Below are 22,373 nucleotides of genomic sequence, written 5' to 3'. Positions count from 1 at the left end.
AAATATTAAGCATCACCACTCGCAATATTTCAACATGCTTTCCCACCAGTTTTGAGCATTTGGACTATTGTTCAGCTCTGTACGATTTTTACCATGACTGTCGAAGTTCAATGCACCGGTGTCAATGATGCCTATAGCTCTGCAATGCCTATTGTCCACAAGCTGTCAAAGGACCATGACTTAGTGTTGAAAACCTTTCGGCTGTTGATTGCAGACCTCTGCCAGCAATTTAATGGCGGACATCCTGGGTACTATCACCGTGACATTATCTTAGTTGGGTAAAAGCTGATTTGTGTGATGGTGTGCTAGTGGTGCTATTGGTATGGCTGCTATCGGTGTCGCGTTATGGAGATATGTTATGCATTACGCACCCCATACTCCGGGATTCTTCAACCGGGACCGTTTCGTCTTGTCGAATGGTTAGTTCTGCAAATATCCTTCTGGTCTGATATGACTCTAGGAATGATGTATACTAAAAGAACGTCTAGGCCACACCTGTCTCTTGCAATACTCTTTCCTGCATCTTACAGGCTACAAGGCCATGACTTTTGAACAGCTCAAATCATACCATTCAGACCGCACAGATGCCCTATGCCCGGGGCATCCGGAGATTGAACATGAAGGAATTGAGGTAACAACTGGACCATTGGGTCAGGGTATTGCGAACGCTGTAGGCCTGGCGATGGCGACGAAGAATCTGGCTGCTACCTACAACCGCCCAGGTTTCGATGTGGTAAGCAACCACACTTGGTGCATGATTGGCGATGCTTGCTTGCAGGAGGGTGTTGGTCTCGAGGCAATCTCGCTGGCCGGACATTTTCGTCTAAACAACCTCACCGTCATCTACGATAACAACCAGATTACCTGTGATGGATCCGTTGACCTCACAAATACCGAGGATGTGAACACAAAGATGCGTGCTTGTGGCTGGGATGTGATTGAGGTGGCAGATGGCTGCTTCGATATCGAGGCCATTGTTCATGCATTGGAGCAAGCTCGCTCATCGAAGCAAAAGCCTACCTTCATTAATATCAAGACAGTCATCGGTCTAGACAGCAGCGTTGCTGGAACCGCAGTGGCTCACGGTGCTGCTTTTGGTGCCGGGAGTATCCGTGATATGAAGGTTTCCTATGGCTTCAACCCGGAGAAGCACTTTGTTATTAGCGAATCTGTGCGCCAGTTTTTCCAAGATATTCCTGAGCGTGGAGAGAAGTGGGTCCAAGAATGGGATCAGCTAGTAAAAAGCTATGCTGTCCAGCATCCTTGTTTAGCGGCTGAGTTCAGGGCTCGCGTGCATGGCGAGCTTCCGGCTAACTGGCAAGAGTATATCCCAACGAGCTTCCCTGATGGACTCACTGCGACCCGGACCGCGTCTGGTTTGGTATTCAACCCGATTGCCAAAGAGGTCAACTCTTTCATGGTCGGTAGCGCGGATCTCTCGTCATCCGTAAGAATGATCTGGCCTGGCAAAGTCGACTTCCAGCACGTGAGTGAAAACAACGGATATCAGCATAAACCGGGTCGATTGCTAACTGTACCATTAGCCCGAACTCCGCACAGCCTGCGGCATCAATGGTTCTTATTCTGGCCGTTTTATTCATTATGGTGTCCGTGAGCACGCGATGGCTGCTATCTCCAACGGGCTGGCATCATACTCCCCGAATACCATCATTCCGATCACATCGACGTTCTTCATGTTTTATATGTATGCTGCACCCGCGGTCCGCATGGGTGCGTTGCAGCACCTTCAAATAATCCACGTCGCCACCCACGACTCGATTGGTACGGGCGAGGATGGACCGACCCACCAGCCTATTGAGTTGGCCAACCTATATCGCGCGATGCCAAACCTTTTATACATCCGTCCTGGCGATAGCGAGGAGACGGCTGGTGCGTGGATCGCTGCTATTGGCGCCAAGCGAACCCCAAGTATCATTTCTACCTCTCGTCAAACCTTACCCCAGCTGCCTCAGACGCGTCGTGATGGTGTAGCTCTCGGCGCATACGTCCTATCCGAATCTGAATCGGCTACTGTCACTTTGATCGGGGTTGGGGCTGAACTTTCTTTCGCAGTGGAGGTTGCTGAGCAACTAAAGGTGCAGCAAGGCATTACGGCGCGCATTGTTAGCTTCCCTTGCCAGCGCCTTTTTGAGAAACAGTCGGTTGATTACAAACGTAAGACACTTCAGCGACACCGGGGTATACCAGCTGTGGTGATTGAACCCTATGCACCAAACGGGTGGGAACGTTACGCAGATGCGGGCATCTGCATGACACGCTTTGGTCATAGTCTGCCAGGCAAGGCGGCTTACAAGTTTTTTGGGTATGAGATTTCTACATTGACAACAAAGGTCGTCAGATACTTGGAACGGCTCCGGGAAGATGAGCTGCTCCACGGCGAGTTTGTCGACCTGTGAACATGATATGTGATGTTTTGGATCATCTTTCATGGCAATACGGTCTTGGTATGGGGTTCATGAACCTTTATAATTAGTTCAGAGTTGCCATAAATTCTCGGATATTTCTTGTTCTACTTTCAATCCAATTGTATACGTATTCTGTATGTAGAGCAAACTAACTAGTTAACTAGTTAACTAACTAACTAGATAAGTCTAACCAAGGTTGGGGACTAACACTCTTCTGTGCTAATACTGAACTTTTTCTTTTTCTTTCTAATTCCTGCCGTTCCAAGTTCTGTTGATCTATTGGCCTTTAGTTCCATCCATCCGTGAGATCTACCCGGTGACCCCGGCCCAACTACCCTGCGACCGTCTGAAATTCATAGTTAGCTATTCACTTCCTGCTGACTTTACCCCTCAGCTTAGCTCAAGTCAAATCGGGTGAAATGATCTCGAGAAGCTGCAGAGAGGTGACCTTCTTTGTGGGGAACAATGGAACATCTGCGCAGCCCGACTACTCATGTAACACGCTAGGAGTAACTATTCAAAAACAAAGTATCACAGTCAGAAGATAGACTGATCAGCAAACCAATAATCGAATAATACATAATTATTCCAGACAAAATCATGAAACCCAGACCGTAGAATGCGGTGACGAGAAACTCTTTTGGGAATTTCAAATAACCTTCAAGGTGAAGACAAGTTAGACTAATCTAATACACCCGATGTGTATTATGAAGATCTCAATCATCTGAATCATTGTAGAACATCAGGATGATAATGATATGCGGGAACGGCGGGATATACTTGGTTATCATATTGCCGACTATCATTCTAATACTCCATAGTGTTACTATATTATTATACCTATTGTAAAGGTAAAATTATATCAGATGTCCTCAAAATCAAAAGACTAGAACCATCTGACCCTCTTTTTATTTCATTTCTTTCCCCTTGACTCAAAATGTGCCTGACCAATAACAGTGAGCTCGTGGCCCATGCCCTGACGCGGGGGATCCAGCGCGGGTTCGATCGACAAGAAAAACAGCGCGTGGGTTGACCTTGCAGAATTGGAATATGCGGCCACATGCGATGAAAGACGTTTCTAACAGGATGTTGAAAGAAGAAAAAAAACATAAAAATTAGAATAAAAAAATGAATTAAAAAAAATGAAATGAAAGACTTATAAACTCGTCAACTCGTCAAGTCAAGAGCTTCTTTTTTTTTTTTTCATATTCATCTCAAAAAACATGGCGCGCTCTCTACTTCTTCTTGCCCTAAGTCTGGGTGCCACTGCAATGCCTGCTTCGTCCGGTATGAGCAACATCAAAAATATTGTGGTCTTGGTGCAGGAAAATTTGTCTTTTGACCACTTCGCTGGTGGTCTTGACTATGATTCCAGCATTGATGGCCCACAGAATCCTCAATATTGTAATCCGGCCAATGTTTCCTCCCCGTCCGAGCAAGTTTGTGCCAACCCTAATGCGAAGAATATCGCATCGGACGACCCCAATCACAGCATTGCGGGTGGTAACATGCAGGTTTTTGGCACCTACCACCCCCTTGTAGGAGCCGAGTCCTCCATGGATGGTTTCATCAGTGAGCAACGTGCCTCTTACCCAAAGGATGACCTAAACCGGGCAGCCGAGGCGATCAATTACTTCAGCCCAGACCATATCCCCGTCTTCAATACTATGGCTCAGAATTTTGTCTTGTTTGATCGCTGGTTTGCTGCTGTCCCGGGTCCTACCAACCCCAACCGTGCCTACTTGACCTCTGGCACTTCCCATGGCCATGGCCACAATGACGACGACTTTCTCAACTCGGCACTGCCACAAAAATCCATTTTTGAGCAGCTATCAGAAAAGGAAATCACTTGGAAGAATTATGAGAATTCGACACAGTCCAAACCCTCATTTTTGCCCGATGCCATGTTCTATGATTGGACCGCGAAGAATGGCAAGGACAATGTCCTTCCCATTTCCCAGTTTTATAGTGATGCTAAAGCTGGAGCGCTGCCACAATTTACTTGGATCAACCCCGAGTGCTGCTCCTATATGTCAATGCATCCCCCTCCCCAATCAATATGGGCGAGAACTTCGTCAAGAGCATCTACGAGGCCGTCCGCAATTCGCCGCAGTGGAATGAGACCCTCTTTATTCTGACCTGGGATGAGCATGGTGGTTTTGCTGATCATGTTTCACCTCCCGCTGACGTTCCCGCTGGCGACAGTCTGACCTATACGGAGACTGCTCGGGATGGTGAACAATACACTTTCCACTTTGATCGCCTCGGAATTCGGGTTCCTACTCTCTTGATCTCCCCGTGGGTTTCCAAGGGCCTGGTCCAACATAAGCCTAGTGAGGGGAACGAGTTCACGCATACTTCTATCCTCAAATTTGTCTCTGAGCTTTGGGGATTAGATAGTCTATCCCCGCGCGTGGACTGGTCGCCTTCCTTTGGGAACCTGATCACAAACAAGTTCAGAAGCGATACTCCCGAGAAGTTGCCAGATGCAGCAGACTTTTAGGTATCAACTCTCTTATGTCAACGGTCGCAGTCTGGTACTCCTAGCTCACTTTGATTAATTTCAATGATAATGATGATGATAATGAAAATATAATACACACAATAATCCATTGCTGAAATGAAGCATTTCCCCCTTTGAGCTAGCCACAACTTATGAAGACAGAAGTTTGGAAACCCATTAAGATACACATACTACCTTGCCTAGTTAGGTAGTTATATATACTGTATACTGCACCAGGCTTAGGATGCACTTCCGGGGCCACCCGTACTCACCCGGAATCACCCGATTACATAACCCAACATCAGACCCCCACACCTAAGGCAGGTGGATAACCTCCTTCTCAAATCCTCCAGAAAAGTTTAGTCTTGTCAGTAATGGACATGGCAAGGCAGCTTATACAAAGACCTTATGTGTCTGGGACACAGATATTTGAACCCGAATCCAGAAAAGATTCAACGCGCGACTGTAAACTGCAGGTTATGATAATGACCCGGTTTGAGAAGAATTGATAGGCATAAATGTCTTCGACTATCATATGAGTGAAATCGCTAAGACATAATGCTTGGGGATTACGCTGTCTGGCTCGATGGATAAACTTGTGTTAGCTTCGTTGGCTGGAATGTTACTCAACGTCTCACAGTTTGAAGAGGTGTGACATTTCATATTGTCTATTGTCACGTTCGCTAACTAACAATTTCATATTAGAGACATGAGATCCTAACGTTTGTTTCATTCGATATTATCGAATAGACGTAACGCATGCAACAATCTTGAATTGCGTCGGTACATGACATTGTTCAGAGGTGGGAGGATCTACAGTTGGATCTACCAAGCCACGAAGCTTCATCCATCAAGGGAAAGGTGACTCTCTTTCGGTTCTTATCTCTGCCAATGACAGCCTTTTGGATACCTGATATCAACATGGAATTCTCCGAGCCCACCAGCCCTGTTATGCAGTGATCCTGATCAACATTCCATTTCCCAGTTGATCGGCTGAGCGGGGCGGTTCGTGCACCCATATAGTGAGCCAAGCAGAGGAGACCGTTGTCATTTCCCTCGAATTATTTTTGAAGCATGTCCCGCATCCGATCAACACGGCCTCGAATTGCAGCTAATTGCAAACCCCTGCCTAATACCTCCGCGGGCAGTGAAGAACGACAGTGAAGAAATCCTTCATCGAGCAGATGTCTAATGTCATCAATTGAATACCTAGTAAACCGAGGAATCAGCACGGGTCGGTGTTTTTGGACGTTTGACTTATGAACCCCACCATATCGATACATCTAGGGGTTCAGCATCACATTGCTGGGACCCCAGTCTACCTGGATTCCAGGTATGTGCTCGTGCGCTACCTTCCCGGCACGCCAATTGGGTGGATGATTGTCAAGGAGATTTATTTCGTTATGCAGCTAGCTTCCATTAGCTTATTTCCTTTTCCGAGGCCGATCATGGCGTTCTTTTCCACCGGCCGGATTGAATATAAACCCTTTTCAAAGGACGGTCTCCCCATTGCTTTTACACACATCCCCGTTGTACTTCCAGATCCCTATCACGCCTGTAGCTATAGAGTCGTGAGATCTTTTGCATCATGGAGCCCAAGGAGTATCCTCCTAGTTTCATCAGCCGGAGTACATCCTTCATACCCTCCGATCAACAGTCCGACAGCAGAATCATTCTAGACGATGAGAAATTGCCTCCAGTCGATGGAGGAGTTCAAGCATGGCTGTTCCTTATGGCTTCTGCAATGCTCGAGTCTCTAGTTTGGGGTATGTGATCATTCGTCAAGGACGAATTGTTGTCGAGACTGACACGCGAGTAGGTTATGCATTCGCCTTTGGTATATTTCAAGACTACTATAGTACACACGAGCCATTCCAAGGATCTGGGAACATCGCAATTATCGGGACTTGTGCCATGGTGGGTTGTCAAGATACTCAAGGTCCCCTTCCTCTCGCTAACACAACGCCCAGGGTATCGCATACTTGATTGCTCCGTTGGTAATCATATTGATGATTTTGGTGCCTAAGATTGCTCGCTGGGTTTCTACTATAGGAGTTACTATCATGTGTTTGTCTCTGGCACTGAGTTCATTTTCTACCAACGTCACGCATCTTATTTTGTCACAAGGACTTGGCTTCGGAATTGGTGGCTGTTTTGCCTATACTCCCACCATATTATTCATGTCGGAGTGGTTTGATAAACGAAAAGGGCTCGCTTTTGGTATTGTCTGGGTGAGTTATAAAGAATAAGCTGTACCCCGAGCTCCTTATGACAAGTGGACCTGATACTTACATATATATCATATATCATTAGGGCGGGTCGGGCGTGTCTGGGATCGTCTTCCCACTTGCTATCCAGTGGCTTTTGAACCAGCATGGGGTTGAAGCCACGCTTCAAATATCATCAGCGGCATTATTCATTCTTGCTGTGCCTTTTCTCTACTTTCATCGACCGAGGCTGCATACCACAGAAATTGCGTATCACCGTCTGAATTTTCGCTTCCTGTACAACAAAGTCTTCATCATTTATCAGCTTGGTAATACTTTGGAAGCAATCGGATATTTCCTGCCCACCATCTACCTTCCGACATACGCACGCAGTCTAGGTGCGAGTGATTACATGGCATCTCTCACAGTCGTCCTCGTCAACTTGTTCACGGTGTTTGGCTGCGTCATCATGGGATTCCTTTCAGACCGATATCACATCACTACCTGCATCTTGCTCTCAACTGTCGGTACCGTTATCGCCGTCTTCTTTATTTGGGGGTTCGCTGCCACTATCCCCCCTTTATACGTCTTTTGTATTGCCTATGGTCTCCTCGCCGGAGGCTTTTCCTCCACATGGGCGGGGGTCTCCCACGAGGTGCAGAAGGCCAATCCATCAGCAGACGTAACTGTCATCTTCCCATTCATGGAGACAGGGCGTGGAATTGGCAATGTGGCAAGTGGCCCCCTAAGTGAGGCTCTGCTCAAGGCAGACAACTGGCGAGGACATGCGTTGGGTGCATATGGAACTGGCTACGGGGCACTCGTCGTTTGCACCGGGGCAACTGCATTGATAGGAGGCTTTTCTGTGGTGGCCCGGCAGTTAAAGTGGATATAAAGACTGTGGCAACATACAATCATGTCCCGTGAGCCCATCATGTTGTGATCAAGGGATCTTCCATAAAATCTGCAGCCAGGTGTCCTGTTAAATGATCATCCGTAGGAACAAAAGGATAATAAATATATGATTCTGAGAATGGTTTGTTGATATCTTGAAAAGAAAATATACATAATGTTACATAGGGGTCCTGTAAATGTGCCAGTAACCATGTGCAGGTACCATGCGCAGGTACCTTGCGCTAAACAAATCACATATAGAAGGTATCGGATGTTGATGACCTCGCTGCATTACTTCGTCACCCAACCCCAGACCTTCCAGTACCATGGCTTGGGAGGGTCAACTTCCTTTTCGTAGTGCAAGCGACCAGTGTCAATATCGGCATCGGCTGAACGGACAAATGACGGACGGAAAATCACCTTGTGCCCGACATAGAGCACCACGAAAACGATGGGACAGATGTAGGCAACGAAGAAGTCCGTCACACGGAAATGTGGGATGAAAGAAGTGAACCCCTGGGTGAGGGCGATAAGGATATTGAAGAAGAGACCATACCAAGCGAGATATGGTTGCAAGATGGCCTTATACGGAAGTGTATCACGAGAAATCCCGCGGTTTGCCAATACTCGCATGAACGCAATATGACACGCATTGATCGAGGCCCATGTGACAAAGCCCGCAACGCTCGAAAGGTTCACGAGCCAAGTGAAGACTTGACCAGCGTCATTGGAAACGTTCATGAAACCCAACAAACCAAACAAAGCGGTGAATGTCACACTGATATAGGGAACACCGTGCTTGGTGACCCAACCGAAACAGGCTGGAGCAAATCCTTCATGTGCCAATCCAGTCAGGACTCGACTGCCACTGTACACATTGGAGTTTGCGGCGGATAAAACCACGGACAAGAGCACACCATTGATCAAGCTCGGAAGAACCTTGACTCCGGCCAAATCAGCCGCGATAACCATAGGTGAGGAGGATGCGTTGGTTGTCGCGGTGGTGAGTCGGCCGTTATCATAGGGGACCACGAGCCCAATGAAGAAGATCGTCAAGACGAAGAAGAGAAGAATTCGAACAAACGTCTTGCGGATAGCCGATGGGACTGTTTTTTGTGGGTTTTCGGTTTCTCCAGCTGCCACACCGACAAGCTCCGTGCCTTGGTAGGAGAATCCGGCTTGGATAAGCACCGCCCAGAAGCCAACGAATTTACCCACAGATACTGGTAAATCCGGACTGTACGTGGCAAAAGCCCCCGGTGTGCTCCAGTAGCGAAAGCCTAGATAGCCCTGTTCCCCAACTCCGACATCGATGCAAATGGCAAAAATGATGAAGCCGATGACAGTGGCCACTTTGATAGTTGAGAACCAGAACTCCACTTCACCGTAGAAATTGACGGGGAGAAAGTTCATAGCCGTAATCAATACCCAGAACGCTCCGATGAAAATGGCAATGTTCAGACTAGGATCCCAATATTGGATGATGGTACCGGTGGCGGTTAGTTCGACAGCAAACGTGGACGCCCAATTGAACCAATAAATCCATCCCATGGAAAATCCGAGGCTTGGGTCGATCAAACGGGCTGCGTAGGATGTGAAGGCACCGGGGATTGGGATATAGGTCGCCACTTCACCCAACGAGCTCATGACAGAATAGACGATGGAGCCGACAAATATGTAGGCGATCAATGCGCCAGCTGGGCCAGATTCTGCAATGGCGGTGCCGCTGGAAATAAAGAGTCCTAGAGAGGTTTAGATTCGCGATTTTTCAAGCCGAAGAAGACGTAAGGATAGTAGAGTATACCTGTGCCGATAGTTCCACCTGTGACAGAGGTAAGTTAGCATCTCCCGTAACCTATTTTGATTGAGAAAGCAAAGACATACCAATCGCAATCATCTGTAGATGTCTGCTTTTCAGCTTGCGCTTTAGTTCCCCAGGGTTAGAGGCGTCGGCGTGATTTTGCTCGGCATCAGCCTCCTTGGTGTCTTGAAAGGCATTATCCGATTCTGCAGAGATCGCATTTGCAGAGATTTTAGTGTCATCGTGTACTGCGGAGGCATCGTGGGAGGCCATATCGGACATGGCAGGGCCACCACGTGGGAAAAGGGAGGGGGTGATATATCTTCAATTGAAATTAGATTTAGATAAGATGAGCTTAGTATCACAGCAAACAGCTGGATGTGTCAAGACGAAAGTTCAGAGAATTTTCTGCAGAGGCTTTCCAAGAACGGGCTCGGTGGGGTTCCGAGAAAACCTGGAAGATTCATTGGTGGAGCCAAGAATCTTTAAATGTTTTCGGTAAGTGGCGCCGAACTAGTTGCCCAAAGAGGAAAGGAAGAACATTTGGAAGGTTGTAAAATAGTACATTGAAGGAAGTACCCATGATCGTTTAAGGTACTTGCTTAAATATGTGAAGTACCTATCATTTCTAGGAATGGGTTCCCACGAGGTACTTGAAATAAAGTACACAGTGAAACATTGTAGACTAACTATATAAACACATAACTAGTTATACACCTTGGCTAAAGATGGAAATCTAGTTGTATGAAATACTATGTACATCTAGTATGTGCCATGAACACTTTTTTTTTTTTTTTTTTTTTTGTTTTGTTTTGTTTTGTTTTGATTTTTTTGCGAGCAGCTTCAGGGGTAAGGTCGACGGCTTGTATCTTAGGAAAACCTCGGGGGGCTTGGCATTTGCAGCCTCGGAAGTCAGGCAACAAGACTAACACTCACGTGACCTCACCGCCCGAAATACCAGGCCAACAAAGTCCAACCTAAACATATGCAATAACAACCAATCTTCCAAACCCGCCATATCTCGTATTCTAGTGCTCCAACCCTAGTGCTACACATATACTTCACTTCTACTTACCTATGTAGGTAATGTTGATTCGGATTCGGCCGTACTGCTGTCAGAACGGCCTGGTCCTAGCCCCAAGTACCTGTTTCAGGGGTCAGATCAAATTTTGGCTTTGGAACGCTTAACATGTCCCATCTCCTTTTTCTTTGGGTCGGAAAACCCAAATGTGTACGCCCCAATCTTGCGCATCTGAATCTCCTCTGCGCCGTCTGACGATATATGTTTTCAAGAGGATAGTGACGAGAGTATCCATCACCCCCGTGAATCTGATCGCTCAGCCATGTCTCCATAATCAGCCGGTGTGGACGAACCCGAATCGCTCGGTCGGCAGCTTGACAGCACAATCGATTTGCCCAGAAGTTACACAGGTGCTGGGCTTCCGATGCTCGATGCTTCGGCCCAGGCAGTATCATGCGGCCCACAGGAGCTGGCTGCTTGACGAATTCTGTTCTCGTGCACAAATGTTTGGGCCATAGCTAGCCCCTGGTCGACCGATCCGAAAACCGCCGACCCAGGTACCCATACACTATTCAGTTCCACCGTTGCGTGGTCGGTGGGCATGTTTAATGTCCACTCATAACTAACGATACGAACCCCTCTTGTGTTACGAGGAACCAGGAACGCCGTAATGCCTTGTGCTGATCCTGCTTGGCCTGAAGTTCGCGCCAAGATGAGAAAATGGGTGCAATGATGCGCCCCTATCTGCCACTTCTTTACCCTCGTAATCTCGAAACCTCTCCGAATTTGACGGGCTGTAGGAGACATTAACGTTGCATCACTTCCGTGGTCGGGTTCAGGAAGTCCGAATGTTGTTGATTGCCAAAATGGTGGAGCATCGAAATATCCGGAAAATTTCCAACGATACTGTGGTCATTCTGTAAATCATTAGTCACCACCGAACCACCGCTGTATATCATCGAGGACAAGTGATAGCCAATAGTGGACATCCATAAGTTTACCTCTGGATGTGACTTCCCACCATAGCCCACGGTAAAAACCCGAGGAATCAGCTTGAGTACGCGCCTTGCCCTATCGATTTGTCAATCTCTGCGACTATATTGTTCATGTCCGAAGGGGGTGTTATTACTGTTCCGGCTACTTGTACAACGTCTGAGCATAATGTTTTCGAGGTCGGAGTGAGAACCATCCTCAATGAGGTCCCCTTCTCTCGTCAAATGCTACCTGATACTATTACGTCTCGTATTTCACAGACTTTTGACGCACAATACCGTTGTCTGTGTGGGTTTTTTTCCCCTTTGACATCTCCCCTATTCCAAAATGGGAACCGGCCCGACTTCATGAAGAACGTGCAGACATCTCTATCACATCTGTCTGAAGACGAAAAAATGAGTGGAATATAAAGGGAAAAAGAAGCGAAAGTCACTATTCACCCATAGAGGATCATCGTTATGTTAATTCTTCAGCTGTTGGCAGCGTCAACGCTAAGGTTCCACCCAGGCCCCGTGCCCTTAAACAGGGCTTGGAAGTCATCAATCCGAACCTCTTATAACAGGTGAAATAGACGATCCTAAGTCATGGACACATTCTTCAGACCCACGACCGAACTAGTGTCCATATGGTCAGGCATTTCTGTTGGCACGGACGTGCCGCGATAGGTTGGAGAATATGCCCACTACACGAGGCCCTTCCCCATCCACAGAGGTACGACTCTTGAGGTTACCGACAGTATGGATTCCAATCACGATTCCGAGTTCATTCGGCCTAGTGGCGGATTGTCCTTCTCGACAGTTGTGGAACAACAATTCAAGAACATCAAAAAGGACTTACTGAGAATTGGAAGATTAGCATTTGCATCTTTCTTCTACAACGTGCTTTTTCTCTCCTTTCAAATTTACCCACCATGTATTGGTGGAAAGCCATTATCGCACAGCCCATTGTGGCCATTGGCGTGATCGGGTTGATATATGGGGTGTGGTTGGCAACATATCGGCTATGGTTGTCACCACTGGCCCATTTCCCAGGACCAAACTGGCCGCTCTGACAATGTGGTACGAGTTCTATTACGATTCGTTCCTCGAATGCCAGTACACTTTTCGAATCGCCTAAATGCATCGTAAATACGGCCCGATTGTGAGAATCAAACCTTTCGAACTACACATCGACGACCCGGAGTACTATGAGATCTTATACTCTCCTGACAAACCGAGGAACGAGTCCTTGCATTCAACGGGCATGTTTGGGGCACCTGCATCCGCTTTTGGCTCAGTCGATCACCGCTGTCATCGGATACGCCGACAACCTATGAACCCGTTCTTTTCTCATCAGCGAATTCGACAAGGCTTCAGCGCAGCTCTCTAGATCAAGTTATGACTTCACAATGACTGGATCATCCCTCCCGGGGTACGATATCTTCATCTCCTATCTTTTTGTGGTTGCTACGGCCTTCTTCTGACGATATACACTGGACACCTGTGGGGATGACCAGCATATTCATGCACCACAATCAAGCTATTTTCCCAAACTCGCAAAAGTTTATCCCAGAGCGATGGATGGACCCAGAGCAGAAGAAAAACCTCGAGAAGTATCTGGTTGCCTTTAGCAAGAGGTCAAGACAGTGTATTGGAATTCCGTAGGTGGATGTCTTTCGATTGTTCCACTCTAATCGTATACTAACATCCGTTGACCAGTCTTGCACGGGCGGAGATTCTTTTGGCACTCGCCACCATTTTCCGCGAGTTTGAGATGGAGCTCTATGAGACTACAGTAGATGACGTTCGAGTCGTGCGAGACATGTTCAATGGCCACCCTAGGAAAGGAAGTCAGGGCGTTCGCGTGATGATAACAGGCTGGAATGGACACCCTAGGCCAACTGGAAAGTCCCTATGAAGGCTCTTTGACTTTGTTCTTTATTATCTGTTTAATTCCGAGTGAGCTCCACGAAGATGTGACTCGCTGCTGAAGACTGGCTCATTGCAACTACAGAAGTTACGCGGAAATTCCAAAACCTTCCAATGGATCTTTCTCTGGGGCTGGTTGGGCGAAAAGGTTAGGCGTAAACCCGGGATATAACCGGCTGGCAGATTGGATGTAAGCGCATAATGCATCCATACATAGGTACCATCAGACTTTTGAACCCACAGGTAAGCGCACCAGGGCTTTACACGAGGTATACGTCTGTCCTTGATTTATATGATATATCTTTGCACTCTACCGATATTTCCAGTGTTCAAAAGCCAGCTGCGCTCTGGCCAGGAATGTAGTCATGCTTTCAACCCCTTACTTTGAATTCTCCGTCCTCGACAGTTGGTACTAGAATACTCCGTAATCAGTGAATTTCAGGATGTGGACGCAAAATATGAAATCCAGCAGGGCAACAAGAAAAAAAAAAAAAAAAAAACGAAAACGAAAAGATAACATCAAGGGCGCAGAACCGTCAAGCCGGAAGATTCTCAGCTGGGCCTTAGGACGGCTTAATTCTCCGAACTTCGATGTGGCTTGGGGCTCAACGTAAACTGCGATCTTCGAAATCGGATTGGGTACTTTTTATAGTAGTCTATACCTACTCTCATAGTGTTTAATTTATAAGTTTAGTTCAGTGGCGTCAAGTTCGCCTCCTACGCAGGTACTATAGGGTAATATCTCTGACCAACCGAGTGCCTTTAGATATGGTCGAGGGGATGACCTGTGTCTTTTAGACTAGGTTCCGTATTATTCTCCGTTTAGCCTTTTCGTCACTCCCTGTGAGGTCTTCAACTCAGGTCAAAGGGGGCTCACGTTTCAGATGCGGCGCTAGGTGAGACAATATTCACCTCCATTGTATCACAGCAGACATGTTCCTTCATACATTGCTCCCATTTGAGCATCGTGTAACATCTTCCATGGATCCTGACGCACCTCGTACCAGGACTCTGGGCCTCAGCCTTCAGTTCATGGATGCAATAAAAATACCCTTAAATTTCTGTCTGCATGCCCGCATGTCTATACACATGTTGTGAGAGGAATAAGTTGGTATGAGTTGAGACCTTGTCACACCTGAGAACTGGGGAGGGGTGCAAAAGTTAGGAGTATCCAACGAATCACCATGTAGGGTCCTCGAGAATGTTATGGATCATGTTCCAAAGGAGAGGTATACAGACGCGGTGATACCAACCCACGCGCTTGCTCTAATTTGGAATAGAACCATCATTCCTAGAGCGTGGAATCTGGTTAGATGTGTCGATGAGAATGATTCAACCCAATTGGTAGGTTCCTGTATTGCACTCAGAGTACATATTTGCCCGTGGTAGCTTCCCATCAATGGTCTATCTCTGCAACTGTTGGCCGTCCTAGCAAATGTTGCTTCTGGTTTCTTTTTTCTATTGATTCTTACAATGCATCCAAACCACAATTATCGCCACTCTCGACGATCCGCTTGTGATCGTTGTCGCGGACAAAAATTGCGATGCGAGCGCGATCATATGAATGGCATGTCTTGTGAGCGATGTCTTAAGGCCCAAGAGATATGTATCACAAGTATGAACCAGCCTGCAACAGTCATTTTACCCTCCAACCATGGGCAAAATGTAGTTGCCCGAGATGACCGAGAGAACCAAAGATTCAATCCAAGGCATGAATCAATGTCCGTGCTTCACAAATCATCCGGGTCCGGAGTGAAGAAGATGGTGCATTCTCCACCTGGAATTCCAAGGAGACACAGTATGAAAGAGCACCACTACTGGGGAGGAGTACCGACAATGCCCGTTTTCCCTGAAGGACGCTTTCACTCATCCTCAGCGGACTTTGGGTTTAATATGCCCCTAGAGCTTGGAAACATGATGGTCCCTGTTGAACAGTGGAGTGATCCCCTTTCAATCTGGTCAACCGATGCTTATAACCTCGTAAGTTAGTCCATGAGGGAGATACACCGGCCATCTACTGACTAGTAACTCCTACAGCCTTCTGATTGGATGCCATCGGATCAGCAATATCATTGCGAGGAAATTCCTTCTTTTCCCTCAGCTTTTACCAGTGATGTCCCACCAGGCGCAAGGCAAGCCACTGAAATGGCAATTCCCGAGCCTTTCCAAATCAAGCATCTCAATTATGGCGAGAAAGAATGGCCATTTGGTATAAAGGATCTTCCAGATCCTGTATGGGTAAATCAGCCAGACCTTGCAACTATAACCAAGCCTCCCCCAACGACAACAAGCCAGGCAATTCTTTCCCCTATGAAAAACATTCGCAAGAGTCTCTTGAGATTGAAAATGGGACTCCTTGAAGATTTGCAGCTGTTCGAGAATGGATCAATGCTCCTACAATCGTCATCCCTTCTCTATGAAGATTCTAATCTGTCAATTGAGACACTCGACCTTCCAATATATCGTCTACTGGAGCACAGTTCTTGGCTTTTGGCAATTATTCGATATTCGTGTGGTACAACGGAAGACACCTTGGATGTTACATTTGCTACTCAACGATTTGAACCGGAGAACAGCGGATATGAAGACTGTTTGTTTATCCTCCCGGATGGCGGCGACAGTGGCGGGGATGAAGGTGCCACCACTGTATCCCCACATGATTCCGGCTATCATACCACGACGACATCTCCGGATCGAACAGCGTGTTCTACAATCCCGAGGTGTGATATCGCCCTGTGGCTTGGAATATTGGAGGCGCATTGTTCACTTGTTCGCATATATCGTGCTGTTTTCATGCGGTTATACCAGCTGTTTCTCATCATCCCTCCAGCTGATGCCGCCACGATTCTGTTGTTACCGAAGGTACGCTTTGGGCAGTTTCACTTGGATGGAAATCTCATTGTCCAAGTTCAATTATTGGTTGAGTTCAGCTCTGCAATGATGGGGAAGCTTGACCAAGCCCTTAAATTACGTCCGAGCTCAACGCAACCCCAAGAGGATCGAGAGTTTGATCCATCCGAAACCCTCTGCCAGAAGGATTGGTCAACCTCAATCCGGGACATTGTCCTAGCACAGGAACAAGATCCCTGTGAAATGTCGTTGATGGAAATAATGGACTGCTTGCGGCAACTTGTTAAGGACACGGTACTGCCGTTCGTCGTCTGAATTTTCCTTTTTTTCCCTTAACAATGAATGGCCTTTGCTTATATATATTATTGTCTTACCTACTACCACTCTTCTATTATATATATATATCCGTAGATTTAAAATCATTCATTTGTTAACACTGACCCAATGGTTGTCCTGTACTTTCTCTATTTGTCGCCGCTTCTCCTGCTTTCTCCTTAACTGCGCTCGGTCTCTTCGACGCTCTCTCTCGCCGCTGGGTAGTTCTTTTTCACCATTCCATGTGCACAGAAGTATGCGTGCGTAAGCCTACGCTGCTTCTTTTGTATCTTGCGGGTATCTCCAGACGCCACTGCCCGCTCGAGCGCTGCTATACCCCTTTGAACAGGCTTGCGAATTGCAAGGGGAACCTTTACCCGACATATTAGCCTGCTTCTGATTTTCCCCAATATCAGTGCTTACCTTAATACACTCGCTACGCCGACTAGAACAGTACTCGCATTTCTTTCGCTTCCGGCCTTCCGCTTCGAATTCACACCCGGGAAGGTCGAATGATCCCGCGTTGATCAGTGCCTCCCACCCGTTGAAACATCGTACGCATATCTCCGCCGGTGTCTTACCTCCGCTGCTTGACGAGCCCCCCGTGGATCGAGTGGAGGTTGTAGGTATGCTCCCTATCTTATCACTCTCTTACCGTTCTGTTGGTGGGTGGGACGCCGTACGTATTTGGGCCTCCGACATTTGGGAAACGGACGTGTTAGGTGGCTCCGACGTTTGGGATACGGACATAGACGCGGACGTGTTAGGTACGTCTATGGTGTGAAGAATCTCCTTGATTTCATCTAGGAGGAACTCGATCCGTTGGACTTTAGTAAACTTCATGATTAGGACGTGGGTATGGCGTTGACCCTAACAATTGTTTAATAGTATGTACGGCAGGTGCGAAGGTGTATCCCGGCCAGGGGTCGGAAACTAATATTAGTAATGTTGATGCCTTAAGATGCCTGAATATTTGCCGGCAGAAAATATGAATTCCTGAATTACCATAACAGAGCGCTTAAGTAAGTAAAAAGGTTGAAATCCAACATGGGGATGGATGGCGATTTGTACGGGTCGTATTTGTACGGTCGGGATCGATAAGGATAGGTGGCGATGAGGACAGATAGTGACATACGGTCAGGGGGCAGTGGAATCGATGAGATTGGCGATATGTATGGTCGGGGGTTTGAAATTGTTGAGAGTATGGTGTGAGAGGCTTCAACGGCTAGAAACGGAAGATTTCAAAGATTTGTGTGGTGGGAATAGCTTCAATATTACCCGGGAGGCTTCCATTTGAGAGCTTCATTTACAATACACTGTAAGAGCGGTGCCAAAAGGCGGTGTATAATTAGGCATATTAAGGCATCTTCAGGCAGCATTATTAGTAATAATTAGTTTCCGACCCCTGGCCGGGATACACCTTCGCAAGGCGGTGAATTAGGCGGTAAACAAATTATATGGGTTGGCGCGATGGCGGTTAAAACCTGCCGTAAGTATGGCCTTTTATGATCCTTGTCCATATTGAAAAGGGTCTACTTGGTCCTTTGTTGAGTTGACCCTCAGGACTTGGCACTGTAGAATAATCCAATCGTGAACGGATGAGAAATGGGAGCAGAACGGCATCAGACAAACGAAGGTCACGCAGAGTGGGAGAATATATCCTCACGCTCATTATTATCGTAAACCGGGCGACCAAAGTATGATGTATGAGTACACTCAATGAGCAACCAGATATATTGATTTGGAATGGAAACCACACCGTGTTCGATTTCTTTGAACGCAACACCATACCATGCTATTGATGGGATTGCCGCAGTGATTAAAATGATCTGTGCAGGGATGAATTGCTGCCCTAGATACCCCCTGCATGTTCGGACACCGAGTCCGAGTCCGATCCTGATTTAGAATTCATATAGAAGTCCCTGGAGTACGGAGTAAAGCAGACTGAACTCTACCATTAAAAAGGAACGATTGCCTCATTACCACACAGATATATACCTTTTCAAACAGAAGAATAGACGCCTTGACCACCCATTTTCCTAATCTTCTACCCCGAGAATGGTTGTATCTAATTTCCAAGATGTTCCTGATCTTACTGGAACCTGGGTATTGGTACGATTTCACTAGCTGACTACTTACCTAACGAATGGGCTAATAACTACGATGATTAGAACCGAAAGCTGTCAACCGATCCAGATGATGTCTTCGTCTTGGTAAGAGAAAGGCTGAGTCAAAGGTATTGGTTCCGCTTTACTAAGAGGAGAAAACAATAGCAAGGCGTACCTTGGGTTGTCCGAAAGGTTTTGCGACACGCCCGGCTTTCGTTGCAAATCGGCCAGACCACTTCTCTATCCGCTAAAAATGGCCCATGCGCAGAGAGAAACTCCAAGGAAGGTTCTGATCTGGCCGACCTGGAACAAGTCACAACTCTCCGTATGACACAAACTGTGAATCCAGGGGGTTTGACAGTGAAGGGATTTATTCAGTCGATGGAAGCCCGCAGGCAGTTTCGCTGCCTATATTCGGAGATATTCAGATGCAGCTCCAATTCGTCAACATATCCGCTATACTGGAAGACTCCATCCGTCTAATTCTGGAGGTGGCTAGCCTGAGTAACAAGGTCATTCAAGAATTAGCCCAGAATACGTCAAAGGGATGGGAAGCGGAAGTGATTTGGGGATTTGAAGAGCTCGATGGAAAGCGATATTTGACGCGACACATTAGCACGACAAAGGAGGAGAAGAAGGTTGTTGCCAGGATGGTTTACGATGGTCCAAATTAGATGCCACCTACATAGTACCTAGTTAACTAGGTCACTATCTTGATCATTTCGTATGTTCAACGCAAATCGAAATTTTGAATGAACCGCATAAAGCCACTATAAACAGCAGTCTCATCAAACGTCCATGTCCCTATTTTATTACCTGGTTATGTTGTACCTATCGACCGGAGTTGACAGATATCATAGCGAGGTATCTTACGTTTGAAGTCTATCCACTTGGCAACAACCATGAACTACAAGGAACAGCGAAGAGCTAAGTCTTGGGTGTACAAAGTGACATGGGATTCCAATTGTTGATCAAAGCCTATTTAATTTCCAAAAATGAATTGAGGATTTGGTCATGCTTCTTTCAGGCCTTCAAGCCCAATTCAAACTCTCATTTCGTGGTCATAGGGACGACGAGCTTCTTTCCAGAAACCTTTCCATTTCGTAGCATGTCCAACCCTTCCAAGATCCCTTCAAATTTGCCCGGAATGATTTTAATTGGACATGCTTTAAGCTTCCCATTATCTATCAGCTTTTGGAGTTCTGCATACCATGACCGAGCCCAGATCCCAATCTCGGGTCGTGGTGGAATGCCGTATGGGTCTGGGAGTTCAACACCTCTTCCAGAGATGGCACCCCCCATGACTAGTTCGTGCTTGATTACCTTTCGCGAGCAAAGACCTTCTTGGTATTGCTCAAGTGCACAATATCTTCCCCCAGTACGACCAATGGCTGCATAGCATATCCGCAGTGTTTTGGCTTCCGCAAAGGGATCAAGGGCATAGCGCAAGGTGTTTTTTGTGGCCGCTCGAATATCTTCGGCGCAGGTTGGAGAGTTGTAATCAAAGACAAGATCAGCCCCGTATGATTTCACCAAGTCGTGGTTGTGAGGAGAGCATGTGGTGATTACTCGGTGGCCACAGCTAGGTAAGATGGATCAGTGACTTGAATATACAGAAGGCCATAAGGAAATGAAATGCTTACAGCTTCACCATCTGGATTGCAAGTAGCCCTATAGTGCTACTTCCGCCGTATACCAGAACGTCCTCGGGTTTGGATGCTGGTGTGTGAATTTCTCCGGGCAATTGAAGCGACCAAAAAAGAGCAACCCCAAGAGTCGCAATAGCGGTCCCTGAAAGGGAGGGTGCATTCACAAGATCCATACCCTTAGGAACATGGAAAATAAGATCCGGTTCGGTTCGAATGTAGTCGCAATAAGCTCCAGACATTGGATCTGACATATTTGAGCCTTGGACAGCACCAAAAGCCTGATCTCCGAGACAGAATCGTCCCTGTGCAGCAACCTCGCTTCCTAGCGCAACCACTGTGCCTGAAAAGTCACACCCGTCCCAGAGACCTGGGGTCGGGAACCTCAATGGCATTTTATAATCACAAGGGTTAAGGGCCACTGCAGCAGTCTTCACCAACATTTGATGGGGCTCGAGTTCTGGGATGGGCAGGCCATGAGTGATTTGGAGAATACCACCTTCATGTTGAATGATGCCGGTCTGATTTGAGGGTATTTCATCCCGGGTTGCCATTTTGTGAGTGTAAAAAGAAAGCTGGTAGAAATTTTAACCGTTTGTGAATTTGGGAGACTCATTTATATAAAATTCAATTCGTCTCACTATACGACACAGAACACAACAATAATAATCAAAAGAACAGACCATAAAACAAACAAAAAGCAAACTAGCACAAACTGGTCGGACTCTGGGCATGCAATGGCGAGTTTAAAACTATCGATTCTGGTCAAAGTTATAACTCCTGCTACCTCCTGCCTTTCTAGACAACGATACCGGGGTAACACGGTCTCCACGAGAATGTATAGTTGATTACTGGTTGGGAATTCTCGTTTATTGTCATCAGTTTAACATGATAATATTGTATTAGGGTCACTTCAACGCTAGCCAAGAATGGCAATACCCCCTGAGGCAAGATTAGCGCCCCCAGTACAATATATGATATTGCTTACGCCTTTCTCTCCATACAATATGCCTTGGGTTGTATTGCAGGAATACAGTTCAATTCAGGCTGCATTTTGTCCTTGTCAACCGATGGATTGGGATGGTTTTGCGATTACATCCTTTTCCATTATAATGTGCGAGGTTATGAAGTCCACAGATGTCAGTTCGAATCTCAAGGATGAAGAGATCAGATATCTTTACAACATTGAAGTTATCTCTTCATACGATTATTATTTCAAGACATCTCACACTTCATATATGCAGTATAGTATAGTAGTACAATACATACTGTTCATAGATACAAAGGTAAGCATCAAAGTGGGAGAACTTTGCTGTTAGGGTTCCAGCTGAATTAACACGTTAATCTTCTTGAATCTTGGGGGAAAAGAAACAGAAAATGGGGAATGTACCAAATCTGATACAAGACAAAACAACAAGCTCGTCCAATTCAAAACGCTATGTATCACCAAAGACTAGGAGAGCAATCGCTCTTGGGCTTCGGTGGTGGTTTAAATCGAAATATCATTCAAATGCCTGACGCTGACTGCATAGTCGGGTCTGGATCGTCAAATGTAGGCAAAAGAAAAGAAGAAAAGAAGAAAAAATTGAGACAACTCTTGGCTCCTGGTGTTGATCTCCCAGAATACAGTGAGTGTTCTGTCTAGTTAATTTCTATTTACGGGTATTAACGTTGATATATCAACATCAATTAAGTGAGCCAT

The 22,373-nt window shown here is 46.5% G+C and overlaps 10 protein-coding genes across 10 annotated transcripts; 6 read left to right on the top strand and 4 right to left on the bottom strand.

Annotated features, from left to right (window-relative positions):
• Nucleotides 1-93: 93 nt before the first annotated feature.
• Nucleotides 94-2,417, top strand: N7516_010870 (transketolase family protein; the record flags this gene model as incomplete). The annotated part of the gene is made up of 4 exons (XM_057223588.1): nucleotides 94-248; nucleotides 310-419; nucleotides 489-1,486; nucleotides 1,545-2,417. The coding sequence occupies 4 exons, from the start codon at nucleotides 94-96 to the stop codon at nucleotides 2,415-2,417; spliced, it is 2,136 nt and encodes a 711-aa protein (XP_057068728.1).
• Nucleotides 2,418-3,649: 1,232 nt separating this feature from the next.
• Nucleotides 3,650-4,929, top strand: N7516_010869 (putative phosphatidylglycerol specific phospholipase; the record flags this gene model as incomplete). The annotated part of the gene is made up of 2 exons (XM_057223587.1): nucleotides 3,650-4,386; nucleotides 4,407-4,929. The coding sequence occupies 2 exons, from the start codon at nucleotides 3,650-3,652 to the stop codon at nucleotides 4,927-4,929; spliced, it is 1,260 nt and encodes a 419-aa protein (XP_057068727.1).
• A 1,588-nt stretch (nucleotides 4,930-6,517) lies between these two features.
• On the top strand, nucleotides 6,518-8,031 carry N7516_010868 (uncharacterized protein; the record flags this gene model as incomplete). The annotated part of the gene is made up of 4 exons (XM_057223586.1): nucleotides 6,518-6,695; nucleotides 6,749-6,846; nucleotides 6,900-7,160; nucleotides 7,243-8,031. 4 exons carry the CDS (start codon nucleotides 6,518-6,520, stop codon nucleotides 8,029-8,031), a joined length of 1,326 nt encoding a protein of 441 aa, XP_057068726.1.
• Nucleotides 8,032-8,321: 290 nt separating this feature from the next.
• On the bottom strand, nucleotides 8,322-10,113 carry N7516_010867 (uncharacterized protein; the record flags this gene model as incomplete). The annotated part of the gene is made up of 3 exons (XM_057223585.1): nucleotides 8,322-9,772; nucleotides 9,835-9,852; nucleotides 9,915-10,113. 3 exons carry the CDS (start codon nucleotides 10,111-10,113, stop codon nucleotides 8,322-8,324), a joined length of 1,668 nt encoding a protein of 555 aa, XP_057068725.1.
• A 1,141-nt stretch (nucleotides 10,114-11,254) lies between these two features.
• Nucleotides 11,255-11,455, bottom strand: N7516_010866 (uncharacterized protein; the record flags this gene model as incomplete). The annotated part of the gene is made up of 1 exon (XM_057223584.1): nucleotides 11,255-11,455. The coding sequence occupies one exon, from the start codon at nucleotides 11,453-11,455 to the stop codon at nucleotides 11,255-11,257; it is 201 nt and encodes a 66-aa protein (XP_057068724.1).
• A 1,877-nt stretch (nucleotides 11,456-13,332) lies between these two features.
• Nucleotides 13,333-13,741, top strand: N7516_010865 (uncharacterized protein; the record flags this gene model as incomplete). The annotated part of the gene is made up of 2 exons (XM_057223583.1): nucleotides 13,333-13,484; nucleotides 13,543-13,741. The coding sequence occupies 2 exons, from the start codon at nucleotides 13,333-13,335 to the stop codon at nucleotides 13,739-13,741; spliced, it is 351 nt and encodes a 116-aa protein (XP_057068723.1).
• A 1,847-nt stretch (nucleotides 13,742-15,588) lies between these two features.
• Nucleotides 15,589-16,917, top strand: N7516_010864 (uncharacterized protein; the record flags this gene model as incomplete). The annotated part of the gene is made up of 2 exons (XM_057223582.1): nucleotides 15,589-15,732; nucleotides 15,790-16,917. 2 exons carry the CDS (start codon nucleotides 15,589-15,591, stop codon nucleotides 16,915-16,917), a joined length of 1,272 nt encoding a protein of 423 aa, XP_057068722.1.
• Nucleotides 16,918-17,096: 179 nt separating this feature from the next.
• N7516_010863 (uncharacterized protein) lies at nucleotides 17,097-17,760 on the bottom strand (the record flags this gene model as incomplete). Its single annotated transcript, XM_057223581.1, has 3 exons — nucleotides 17,097-17,288; nucleotides 17,341-17,552; nucleotides 17,601-17,760. The coding sequence occupies 3 exons, from the start codon at nucleotides 17,758-17,760 to the stop codon at nucleotides 17,097-17,099; spliced, it is 564 nt and encodes a 187-aa protein (XP_057068721.1).
• A 1,215-nt stretch (nucleotides 17,761-18,975) lies between these two features.
• On the top strand, nucleotides 18,976-19,699 carry N7516_010862 (uncharacterized protein; the record flags this gene model as incomplete). The annotated part of the gene is made up of 4 exons (XM_057223580.1): nucleotides 18,976-19,029; nucleotides 19,089-19,130; nucleotides 19,191-19,377; nucleotides 19,404-19,699. 4 exons carry the CDS (start codon nucleotides 18,976-18,978, stop codon nucleotides 19,697-19,699), a joined length of 579 nt encoding a protein of 192 aa, XP_057068720.1.
• A 376-nt stretch (nucleotides 19,700-20,075) lies between these two features.
• Nucleotides 20,076-21,225, bottom strand: N7516_010861 (zinc-binding alcohol dehydrogenase family protein; the record flags this gene model as incomplete). Its single annotated transcript, XM_057223579.1, has 2 exons — nucleotides 20,076-20,607; nucleotides 20,669-21,225. 2 exons carry the CDS (start codon nucleotides 21,223-21,225, stop codon nucleotides 20,076-20,078), a joined length of 1,089 nt encoding a protein of 362 aa, XP_057068719.1.
• Between the last annotated feature and the right edge of the window lie 1,148 nt (nucleotides 21,226-22,373).

Source organism: Penicillium verrucosum (assembly GCF_028828655.1).
Source record: "Penicillium verrucosum strain IBT 35672 chromosome Unknown utg000005l_segment0_segment0, whole genome shotgun sequence".
In the NCBI taxonomy this organism is placed as follows: Eukaryota; Fungi; Ascomycota; class Eurotiomycetes; order Eurotiales; family Aspergillaceae; genus Penicillium; species Penicillium verrucosum.
The sequence above is the reverse complement of the archived record's forward strand: the minus strand, read 5'-3'. Positions and strand labels throughout refer to the sequence as shown.